This window comes from Apteryx mantelli, chromosome 2 (genome assembly GCF_036417845.1).
Source record: "Apteryx mantelli isolate bAptMan1 chromosome 2, bAptMan1.hap1, whole genome shotgun sequence".
Taxonomy (NCBI): Eukaryota; Metazoa; Chordata; class Aves; order Apterygiformes; family Apterygidae; genus Apteryx; species Apteryx mantelli.
The window spans coordinates 28,100,324-28,112,961 of NC_089979.1; the positions used below are offsets into that span (position 1 = coordinate 28,100,324).

Here is a 12,638-nt window from a genome sequence, read left to right on the forward strand (position 1 = left end):
AATCACTCAGTTTCCAGAGAAAGAGAGAGAGATATTTATATGACTAGTATCTGTATTTTTATTATTATAGTTAGAGATATTGTGAAAATGCACAGGGATTCTTAGGTTATATTTTCTTGATCTGTGATGAATGCCTTGTACTCTAAGAAGTTACTGAATTAATATATGTGTAGAACTAGTTTTTCTCGTTAATGACTTCAGACATAGTATTCTCATATCTTATGTTGCACTTGTAAGAACATTTTATAAAGAGTTATTCTCTATTGTGAGGTAGATAGCATGAATTACATGGACTCTAAAGAATAGGGAAAAGTATAAATAGCCAGGAATGCCAGAGAGAAAGGTGAAGTATAAGATAAGGCTACCTGAGTTCTCTGTACAGGCAAGCAGAATTCTGTGTGGTGAGAAAGCGTATTTCAAACCTGACTGTCAAAGTCAGATCGTGTATGTGGCTGGATCTAAATGCCAGCTTACACCGACTATGGATTTCTGAATGTAAAAAAATGCTTAAACTACCTTATGTTCCCATGAAAAAGGCAATTCAATGAAAAAGTAAACTTGATAGGAGCTCTAGAGCTCTGAGTCTCTAGAAGTTTTAGGACAAAACTTAATACCAGAGTTCTGGCACTCAGAATAGTTTCGTGGGGATTTGAAAAGTAATCAGGACTCAAACCATAAGCAGAGCATTACCTGATGATGTTTTGTTCACATGTAAATAAGTGAGTGGAACAGTCATGGGTGTTCCTTCCTACAGACAGTGAGTTAAGCTACTTGCAAATAGCAATTGCATTGCCATTAAATTCATGTTCTGCAACACTGTTTGAGATCCTATTTTTTTCTGAAGCCTTGCCCTTTGAAAACTATTGGAATATATTATGTTTATTTGTTGCCTTCCATTTTTGAAAGACCTTCAAGAAAACTTGTCAGCAGTTCACTGAGAAGATAAAGGAGGAAATAAAAGTGAACTGTTAATCTTAAAATGTCATCTACCAGCTGGAAGGTCTTAATTAGTAATTAATACTAATGTAATATTTGCAACAATATTGTGGTATTTAATTCCAGAGTTTCAGCTCAATCATTTAAAGACATATTCACATGGACATAGCTTGTAAATAGAGTGGTGGAAATGGGCTGGTATGCAGTTCTTTGCCATAACCGCGCATATGGTAGTTGCCATGGGGTAGACGCCTACATTTTTATTTGATTGTTCTTCCTGTGGGTGTGCTTGTATTCTAAAACAAATTTTAAGAACATTATGGAATTAGCTTTTAATGCTTCTTGGCAGCATGTTGAATGCCAGGCTGTTATGGGGAGACTGCTTTTGATACTCAAGTCTGTGCACTAGTTCAAAGATCCTAATGCTATTTGCAGCCTACAGTGAAGCTCTACCATTGTTTTCTTAATTGTTAAGTTCTTCGTAGGGTCTCATCCTCCAATTTTCAATGTGCTGTGCCAAATTGAGGCCTCCTGAATTATGTAGGCTTCCTCATTGTGGTAACAATCTGTCTGCAAAGTATAAATTGCATAATCAGGGACTTTAGTTAAGAGCTTTTTATAGTGATGACTGTGCTTTGGCATGTCTTTGGAAAGCGAGCACAAAAATCTCTTGTCCTACATATGATTAATATAATATGCTTATAAAGAATACTTACATGTGGCTAGTGATATATTGTATCCATGTGCGAAGAGGCAAAGATAATATGTACAAGCAATATAGCTACATGTAAAGGTGTGTCTGATTATTAGAAAATCATTAATTGTAAAAAAATTTAACAAATGAGAAGTAAAAGCATAGAAGAATTGTGGGGTTTTCCATGTTTATTACAAAATTGGATTACACTTCTAATGTGGGCATTTGTTATTGGACATTACTTTAAAATACCCCAACTTCAGAGGACCTGTAGACCAGGAACTCTTTTTTGCTGTGTTATAATTTCTTGTAATTTGGAAGTGAAACACTATTTTCAAAACTGTTTTTTCCTGTACTGTGTGCATATATTTATACTGAAAGAGAAATAACATTATTCCCTTTTTCAAATAAGCATTGATAATTTGAAGAATTCCTAGTACAATGACAAATATAAAGCAATATATAACAAATTACAAAAATGTTGACAGGTTTTCTCAAAATACAAACAAAAGGTAAATACTTTGTTTTCATTATTTTGAAATGTGTGCATTTCTTTTCTGTCATATTGTATTGCAGCTGTTACATAGATTCATGTTATTTAAATAATAATGGGGCTTTCCTCTAAATTCATCTGTTATCTGAATAACGTGTCACTTCTAAATATGGTCAAGCTTTGGGTATACTGTAATGTGCAGTGAAATATTCAATTCCTAAATTGTTTAGTTCTCTGCTTATTACTTTTACAAAACTACAGGTGGATATGTCCATGATGGTTCATTACATAAAAATTAGGGTTGGTCAGAAAATGTATTTTCCATTCTGCAGGAACTACCCCTTTCCCCTCAAATAAATGAACAAATAAATTGCTATGGAACTAAAAGTCTGCAGGACTTCATTTGAACACCACTGACCTCTGGCTGAAGGTTGAAAGAACTGTTTACTGTAGAAAAGGGAAACCTCAGTAAAGACATGGTAATAGCCTTTAACTATGTGTAAGCTTGTTAGAAAGCAGGTGATACTTGGTTATTAGCTGTGTCCTCCAGAGATAAAACAAGAATTAGTTGGTTTAATTCACAGCAAATGGCTGTTAGGATAGATATTAGGAAAACACCCTCAGGAACAATAAGCTCTGGAACAAGCTATGTGGAGATATTGCAGAATTCCCAATGCTAGTAGCCTTTCAGACAGACTAGGTAAACCTTGGCCAAAGATATTATTGGTATTGAAGTTATCATGGCCTTCAAGCAAGGGAACAGGCAATATGACTTCTTGAGATTCTGTTCAGCCAGAAATTTATACCTTCTTCATCCTAACTGAAATAACTTAAAAGGTCCCAAATTTTAACTATCTGCTTGATCCAAAGTCTCTTGTTGGCTTTTCAGTATAAATGTGTGAATTCCTTAGGTAATTTTATCTTTAGAACTCTGTATCAGATTTATAATTTTGTTAATCATTTCAGTGCTCTACATAGTGCTTATGTAGCCCCTGTATTCTCAGATCTTTATGTTTCTGTTTTGTGATATGTATTCCTTCTCCATCATACTGTCTCATATTTGTATTTTTCTTTCTGCCATGTACTCAGTCATTATGTTACTCTACCTCGTTCCCGGTATACTCAGTCTGCAGATCACCATCACAGAGATGCCAGGTACATATTCTCCACTGTGTGACGCTGTGTGGATAATGCATGTACCTGTATGTACGTTCATGTCCACTTCTCTCTCTGTCAGTTTGTGGATAGTGGTAGAAAACCTAGAAGTATTGAATTAATATCTGCGTTAGTATTCTTAATAGAGCGTGTAGACGATCATTGGGTAATTCTTAACTTTTTGCTTTTTTTTTTCACTGCCAAAAATCTGTAATTGGTGGTGAAGGAGAATGATGCTATCTTTATATCATTCCGGTATCTTAAAGATGCAGTAAAGAAAATTATTTAAATCAACCAACACAACTACTGATACTCTAATTTTCATATTCAGAATGTAATACATGTATGATTGTGTTAGAGGTTACAACAGATAAGTCTGAAGTGTGATACTTCTCTCATAGCCTCAGCTGCAGGTTAATATTCCTTAATTTTTCCTAAGTAATTTTGCTAAATTCACCAATGTTCCAGTTGAGTTCTGTTCCAGTTCTGTTGTTGAATTTCCTGCTTTTCGTGTTTGTCCTCATTTCATCTTTGTGTTGCTTTTCATTGTGTTCACCCTTTATGTTTTGGCAGCAAGGATCACACAATGTATCCTCTATTTTGTGAAGATGCAATCAGATTACTTCGCTCCCGTAAGATGTGCGTACCTATTCTGAGGGTGCTTACTATGATCTTGAGAGGTATAATTGGTGTGGAGCATATTGTCTGTTCTACCACTTATACTTTGACAGTACTGTTTGGTGTCCAAACTAAGAATGTGACCTATGTTTTAAGTGATAAACACATATAGTGAAGATGTTTTATGGTATTCTGGGAGTATATCTGCATCTAAGAATGACTACTCTGGAGTATGGCTACATCCGGAGAGAGGCTGAATAGTCTTATAAAAGTCAGTTTCATAAATTAGGTTATATGGATATTATAAAAAAGTGTCTTTATATAACCCCTATTTTCGGTGGAATTTTCTGAAGTCCTTTTTGTACTTATTTTTCTCTCTGGAATAATGAGAAAACACCTGTTTACTTCATTGTATTATAGGAAACTCAGTTTGAAGAAACAGTGTATTTAATAATTCAGTCCACATCCACATATAGAAACTTTAAAAATGAGAGGCATTTTTTTCCCCCTGAAAATATGTGAAGAAATGTACCCAAATATATTCTGTTTCAGTATTTAGGTTTTATATACGGTTATAATGATATTTGCCATAGTTTATCTGAATCTGTTTCAGATTGAAGGTCACATCTGTAGCTATCCAGATATTGCCAAAAGTTGGAGCTTTTATCAGATTGTCCTAGTTTGAGGATCTTGCCTTGCAAGTCTTTATTTTAGTTTCTGTAAAACTTAATCTCTGAAAAATAAAATAAAAGCAATGAAAATAAAGGGCAAAAGTGGTAGTATGTACATAAAGAAGAAAAAGCTGGGATTTAAGTGGTGAGATGGAGTAAATCTTTTCCAGGGCCTTATTTTGGAGGAGTCCTATTAAATCTAATTCCTGCTGGGGTCTGAAAGAAAATCCTACATGCAATGGAATGTGTCTTACTCACCTCAGGGTTAGAGCAGTATCTTGGGAATCCTTGGGCTGTAGAATCTGATCATGGACTTTCTGGTCCTCTTGAATCCAGGCTTCCTGTGCATATGTTAGTATTCAAGTTAAATGAGTTGTCTCACCAGATATGAGCTACTTTGAGTACTTGATAATCACTATGACTTTTCCTAGTCTTTCATCCTTTCTGTCTTTCCATACTCTGAAAGGTGTTCTGCAGGTATTTAAGGACCAAATAAATTATAATCGTTATCTTATTCCTCGTTATCCTTATAAACACCCTGAGTCATTTCCTCTTCCTTATTTTGTGTTTTGAAAATACATTAAAGATTTTTTAAACCATATTTCCTCATCTATCTTTAAACTTTTTATCCAGTTTAATGCTTATCTAAAAATACGTTATTTTGTAATGCAAGACCTTAGTCCCATCTTCTTAGTCCCATCCACTTAATTAATCATGCTGATATTAATCAATCACCTCTTCTGATGTTTTTTATTTCCACTTTTTAAAACATGTAAAATAAGTATTTCTATTTTCCACTGTTAATCAAAATAATAAACATCATTGTTCTGTAATGTCCAACATTCAGGGAAGAGTCATGCATTGGGGATAGAGATTGTTTTGTCTTATATGTCATTATGAATCTGTCAGTGTGGATGTCCTTCAGGCAAATATGTCATACAGATACATCAGTCAAGATTACTTGCTGCCTTCTTTTTTGTTCATGGCTCCTTTCACTACTTACAGTCATTCACAGGCAGCCCCTTAACTCTTGCAGTCTCTTCTAACAGTTTGTTTCTTTTCACAGAGCTGTTTTCTCTACTGATGATTGCTTCACTTACTGTCTTATCAAGTCTGATATTCTTTGATGTTCTAGGATGAACCTTACAATATCAAAAACCTTAGCTTTGAGTTCATTCTTAGGCCATGGTGCTGTCATCATTTTGCCTTTATGATAGTTCCTCCCCTCTGAAGGAGTCCAACTACTGCCCTCCAAAAGGAAACAGAGGAAGCATTGACAAGATGGTTTGCTTGAGCTTGAGAAAGATAATGGGGGACATGTGTGGCTGCAGTGACTTCATTGCTCTTGGGTCCCACTGCTTTCTCAAGAGCTACCTGCTGTCCAGTACTGTATTCAAACTTTTATTGACCCTTTCATGTAATACTCAGCTACCTAATATGCAGCATTATAGCACTAGCTGGTACCAGCTCACACTGCTGCAGCCACTCAGAATAAACGTACATAAGATATCATTGTTGGACATACAGAGCTTTACTTGCCCTTTTATTTATATCCTGCAGTTCACAAGTCCTGTACAGTTATACCAATCCAGTTCATAATTTGTCAGCCACCCATTTTAAATTGGCTGACATACATATGATCTCAATGACAGAATAATGTTCTCAAGATTTTCACCCCAAATTTATCAAAAAATAAAAATATACTGTTTTTCTAGTTTTTTTTAAATAGTTCCTCCCAAATAAAAATCTGCTGAAAGCTTCACTGTGTTGAACTCTCCTTTCTCAGCTTTCCTATCTCAGAGTTCAGCTGAATCACTGAGAGCACTATACTGTATGCTATTTCATTTTTTTTTTTTCTTTTAATCTCTGAGATTTGAGTTTGGAGAACAATAAAAGCTGGTTTATGCACATTTTGTGCAAGATATGCAGTTTACTTCAGGCAGCATTTCTGTTGCTTCTCTTAAGGAAACAAACTTTTGATTCCTTTTTGTTTATTGACTTTTGTTTTACCAGTCAGAAATTTCATAACAGGCATATGCTGTTTTTGCTGAAATTTTGCAATTGCATAAATACTGTTTTCCTACTGATGTAACTTTACACTCCTATGAAATATGTGCATTGATCAAATGTCCTCAATATGTTGCTGATTATTTCTGAATGTAATTCAAAAGTAGAACTTCAGAATGACCTTATGTATGAATATATAAGTTTAGAAGATACTGCTGAACATAAAGGAGATAAATGTACTCTATGTACATTGCTATCTTAATTATACAGTGAGGGAAAACACATAATAAAAAAACACTATTAAAATGTCTGAAATACCTGTGCTGTTTATTCCATATTCAGGAGGACTAGGCAGGAGAGAAGAGTGCCTAATACATATTATGATGACACAACCTATGCTCCTGAAAGGTATTTTTATTTCTATAATAAAATAGATAAAGTTGAGTGATGTAATAATTTTTATGAAGTGTATTCTAAAACTTTTAATTGGCCAAGATTCATGATATTCAAATTTACAGTGCACTTCATGCAGTATTTCTTTTAAAACAGAACAACTAATCTCCAGAGTTTTAAATACCTCATTTTTTTTAGCCCTCCATTGCCTCCACTCTGGATTTTTTTAAGAAAGCTCTTAGTTGAAAAAAGTTTATTGGCTAGAAGATATGGGAGGAAAAGCAATAATACAAATGAGTTACTTATAACTGAAGGTCTTTCCCCATTTAATTACAACATACTTCTAATAGCTAACATTTTCAGTCACTATGAATAATTATAGGACAAATTTGCATCTTCAGTTTCAATTTTTTAATATCTAGAGGCACTTAAGGATGTCTCAACTTTTGACTTACTAGTGCTCTTACTGACTGAAAAATGAAGTCGAATGCCTTCAAACTAATTTTGAGTGTTTACTCTTCTGGGACCAAAACACTATTGTTCCTCCTAAATTTTGGTATCACAGTGGAGATAATCCATCTCAAATTGGGAGTATAATCTGAAAAATTTTGGGGTGTCTCTAGAAATAGTTATATGATAACAGCATTTCACATTTAGAGAGAGAGGCAAAGTCCAAAAAGAAAGAAATCTAAATAAAGAAACAAGTTGGTATTTCTCTCATTTTGTACAATAGATCTCTGTCTTGATTCTCACTCACTGTCACATGGAAATCATTCAATAGCGGGACTGTTGCAGTTCCAGTGCTATCCTTGAGCATGAGCCTGGAAATCTGGATCTCCAGATAAGGTTGAAGTTGAGGCTCCTTAACCAAATATTGGATGATTTGCATAAAATTTCAACATACCAGGGTAATGGATCATGAACAGATTATTCCAGGGCTTCTGAAATCAAAGCAGCTTTTTTCATCCCATTATTTCTTTTCTCTATGGTTCTACTTTAAGATAAAATGTTCCTGTACTTGTTTTGATGTGCTCTCCAACAGATTTTGCTGAAATGATGCTGCAAATGTTTAAACTAGGTAGCCTTTGTTTAATACTGGGCACAATAATAGATGCATAAAATTTAATTGGTTTTCGTTGTTTGATCTGAATGTGGAATGTGAGTTTTCTTCTGCTTCTTAAATAACTGTGAAAACCAACTACCTATCAAATAGAAAAGTAAATAAAGTTAAAAAGATTAAATATTTAAAGTTAAGAGCAACATTTTATACTATCGCTTCATAGAATATTATTTTAAAGTTGATGTATCTCCACAGATATTTTTAGTTATTTCACAAACTCAGTAGCCATTGAAAACATGAAGACTTTAGTGTGAGAAAAAATAATGGATCCATTAGATTTTATGTAACTGAAATTCATGGCTAAACTGCTGAAAATAATAAAAGTGAAATATATTGAGTACTGTATCAGGAAAAATTAATTAATTAAAGAAGGTGTGTTTTTCTTCATAAGTAAGAGGAAGTAGAAGGAATTACAGAAAATGATTTGAAAACAATTGGAAAGCTCCCCATTTTATTGAGAAGTGCTCATGTCATATGAATTAGAGTGTTACTAATACTGCATATGTTTCTTTGTAACACTTCTTTATTTTAACTGCATTGTAAAGGTGGTACAATGGTGCAAGTTCATGGGCAGATCATGTAGTCAATGGTTCAGCTGAAAATTATGGGTAAGTAAAGAGTGTAGAGTTACAGATATAGCTAAAATGTATTTCTAATCTTATTATAGAATTGCTTTATTATAGTACTAAATTTATTCCGAATAAGTACATTTGCCTTCATGTCTTTCTTTCTTGACTCAGAAAAGACACATTTTTGTGCTAGTCCTTTTTCCAACGTTAAACTGTTTTATTCAGTTACAAATATGAAAAGAACATTGATTATGTTTGAACTGGTTTTAAAACATGTTCTCAATGTTCAGGGCTGTTTTAAAGAAAAAGTGCTTTCTCTTTGAGTGATAATACCAGCCTACATTCACATGTAGGGGCATGGAACTTTGAGACCTAAGACTTTTTAGCTTTAGGAATAATCCCAATTGCAGTTGTCTGAGCCGTCTCCCCCCTGTGATTGGTGCGTAGCCCATGCAAAGCGCTGGGTACCTGCCAACCCTCAGCTCTGCCTGGCTGCACCTCGCTCCTGGTCAAGAGAAGGGCCAGGTGTTCCTGCATAAACTTGCGTTATCAGACTTCTTTGGCTTTACTGATTCTCTCTCATTTTGTTTTTGCTCTTGCAACATTTTTCTTCCTTATTTTTACTTCTTGTTTCCTTTGCGAATGTGAAAAAGCTTGCTTTTTTCTGCCCTTCCATATCTTGTAATTAGGAGCTGGACTGTGTCAGTGACATGTTTTGGCTGACTAAGACAAATATATGGTGGGTCCAAGTTGCTGGAAAATCCTAAAGTCCTTAAGTGAAACTCCCAATGAGTTACTGGGAATTTTTCCTTAATGAAATTAAATCTCAAAAATGTTTTTCCTTAAATTATGCAAAATAATACTATTAATTGGTATCTCAAATGCTGTAATTTCACAAGTACTTAATAACATGTGAATTGTGCATAAGTATTGAATTAATTCCATGCTTTGACTTAGTTTTTATTTATTAGTGAATTTAATAGTGAATCTACCTTGAAATTTGTGTTTTTATTTATTCTTTTATAGCTGCACAAGTAAATATGTTTCTCTGGAGAAATAGTCATGTACTCAAAACAGATAGTTGGAGGGTTATTAAGCTATGCTCATTTGAATGTAACCAACTGTATAAAATGATCCTATATATTGGAAGGGGTATAAGGGGCTAGTTACAGTTCACCTGTATTCAGTTCACCAAGGCTATTTAAATAAAACAGTGATTCATATTTTTCAAAGTTTATTGGCTAATACAGAAATTCCATTAATGAAAGTCAGAGAGTGAAGGAGACCTTAAGTGACTTTGTCAACTTGAACTTAAAAAATTCTGGTAAAAAAACAAAATTCATCCTCCAAAATTTTAATGCAAGTTTCTCTGCTCGCTGGATAGGTTTATAAGGGACATTAGAGCAGCCACACAAACTTCCTTGGGACTGTATTTCTTCCCTAGCTATTTGTGCCAATGTTCCGTTCCTTGCTAGCTCTTCAATTTTAATTGGTAGTAGTATACACTTGATTTGTACTTACGGGGAGCACCATGCATACGAACTCTTCCTGAGAAAGTGCACAAGCATACTGAAAATAGCCAGCAATAAAAAAGGCTAGAAAGTGCTCAGTGTTAAAAAAGTTTGTAGTTTTGTTTTTAATAGACACGTTACATAGTTTTAGTTTATTCTTTTAGTTTAGTAATAGTTTTGTTTAGTTTTACTTCACTTTTATTTAAATTTAGTACAATATAGATGCTAACATAGTTTAGTATCAGAGAAAAAATAACAGATTTGTAACTTGAAAAAGAAACTTTTATTTGTTAGTACACTCTGTCCCAATTTAAATTAAGCTCCAAAAAGCTGTGGAAAATGGAATAGAAGACAAGAACATTTGTTGTAAACCAATATGACATTTAAATAGACCATAAGGCAAAAAACATGCTTTAATAGAATAAAGACTACTGAAATGGGACAGGAGCTGTTAATATCAGTGGATTTACAGAATGCCTTTAATGGAAACAGTGCTCTATTATGCTTATTCGTGATTTAAGGGCTTAAAGGATAATAAAGACTTACATAACTGCTTATCTTGGAATGATCTGATTGAAATCTGGCCTTGTGAAGTGACAAAACTCTTCTCAGCTTCACTGAGGTCAGAATTACAGGTCTGCTCCTATTGCTAAAAGTTAAGTAAATACACACAAATTGGTAGAATTAAGCCTTGTTTGTGACATTTTACGAATTAAATATCTGTCACATTATCAGTTTTTAAAAATGTTAGTGGAAAAGAGAGACCAATTAAATATAATGTACTGTGTATAAATAAAGCTAAATTTAAGATCTGAGAAAAAAAGAACAAACACTTTTCAAATTTAGGGTTTAGTGCTGTACTGTACCAAAGCATATTCAGGCACATCCTTAATTTTGAGCCTTGAACTAATTCCCTTGATTACTCTATAGTCCTAGTACTCTGCTGGATTAAATTTGAAGGTTTAAGCCCTGCTGGAAAAAGCTTCTATATGCTTTTCCTTATGCATCACTTATCCTTCAGTCCTGAAATACATGTTCATTAAAACTCTCAAATGTGCTACCATTGCTCTTACATCTGTCTTTCTGATACAGCATTCCAGTGACTGGCTGAAATATTATATTCTGAAGTGGGCAAAATTGTATAATATTTGTATAATACAAAAAATTGTAAAAAGGCCTGAACACTCCTACTTTGGAATATTTCAAATATTTTTATTAAAATTTAGATTATTATCTTTTGAGAAAGGTACATCTGTATATTCACTAAGAGAATTGGTCTGAGGAAGGGAAAGAGGATCTCGGCTCTTGTCTTTGAGAAATTTGAGCTCCCAGCTTTTGAATATCCTGTATCATGATCTTCAGTGAGTCATGTCATGGAGATGGAGAGATCTGAGTCTGCTATGTGATTCTTTGTGTCAGTTGAGGGTCTATGTTAAAGATACTGAGAGCTGAAAATAGTTGGTATAATACAAAGTACTATAAAAGGCAACTGTCTCCATGTAGATGAAAGTATAGTTTATAAGTACCAGAAGCATTCATGCAAAAACAATCATTTCACATGTTGCAATTACAGCAAAGATCTGCTTGCATCTATCAAACTTTTAAACTAGTAGTGAAAGAATACCTCCAAACATTTCATATTTTAGGCATAGAATAAAAATATGAATAAATGTTAATGGTAGAAAGTTAATAAGGCAAGCCAATAAATGACTAGGCAACATAAATCATAAGGCAACATATATGTTGCTTGCATTCATTGGTTCACCTCTGTGTATGGAAATGTTAGCCTGGAAGGTTCATTTTTTGAGAAATTACCTTTGAGTAAAATACTGGAAACTGATACTTTAAGTTAAGCTAGCACTCGTTGTGCTGTGTATGTTTTTGTTTGAATGCAGTTATTAATATGATTTGTGACAACTGGGAGTTTGGAAAGTTAAGAAGTCTTATTCTCAACAGCATTCAGTATGCTTCTTCCTTTTGGTTAACGTTGAGATTTTCTGTGAGGAAGAAATTATTTACATATTTTTACTATTTTTTCTTCAAATGTACTAATTTCTTTTCTGTTCCTCCAAAACTCATAATTTGAATGCACAGAATTAATAGGCTCTGATTTTGCAGATAGAGAGGATATGAAATATTTCAGCACATCAATTCAGTATTGATGACCAACACTGCTTATAGGTTTTACTCATACTTAATACTTGTAACGGCTAGCATAACTCTCTCATTGCTTTCATAGAATCATATAATAATTTGTGTTGAAAGGGTCCTCTGGAAACAATCTGGTCTAACTCCCTGCTCAAAGCAGGGCGCTGCTATGCTAAACTATCTTACAATCTATTGATGAAGAAACATACTGTGGGGAGTAAATCTATACAGATATAAATTTATGTGCTTTCTCTTAGCATTTTTGTAATTGTATCATGCTATCATGTGTTAGCATGATTAGGTATGTCTACATCTGAGTCATC

General features: G+C 33.9%; 1 protein-coding gene across 1 annotated transcript in view; it reads left to right on the forward strand.

Moving 5' to 3' along the window:
* The window catches only part of RIMS2 (regulating synaptic membrane exocytosis 2), a 492,192-nt gene that overhangs the window by 329,530 nt on the left and 150,024 nt on the right, over positions 1-12,638 (forward strand). Inside the window, 5 exon segments of the mRNA XM_067292312.1 lie at positions 3,213-3,278; positions 3,852-3,919; positions 3,922-3,958; positions 6,917-6,982; positions 8,633-8,695. Coding sequence (XP_067148413.1) covers positions 3,213-3,278; positions 3,852-3,919; positions 3,922-3,958; positions 6,917-6,982; positions 8,633-8,695 — 300 coding nt within the window.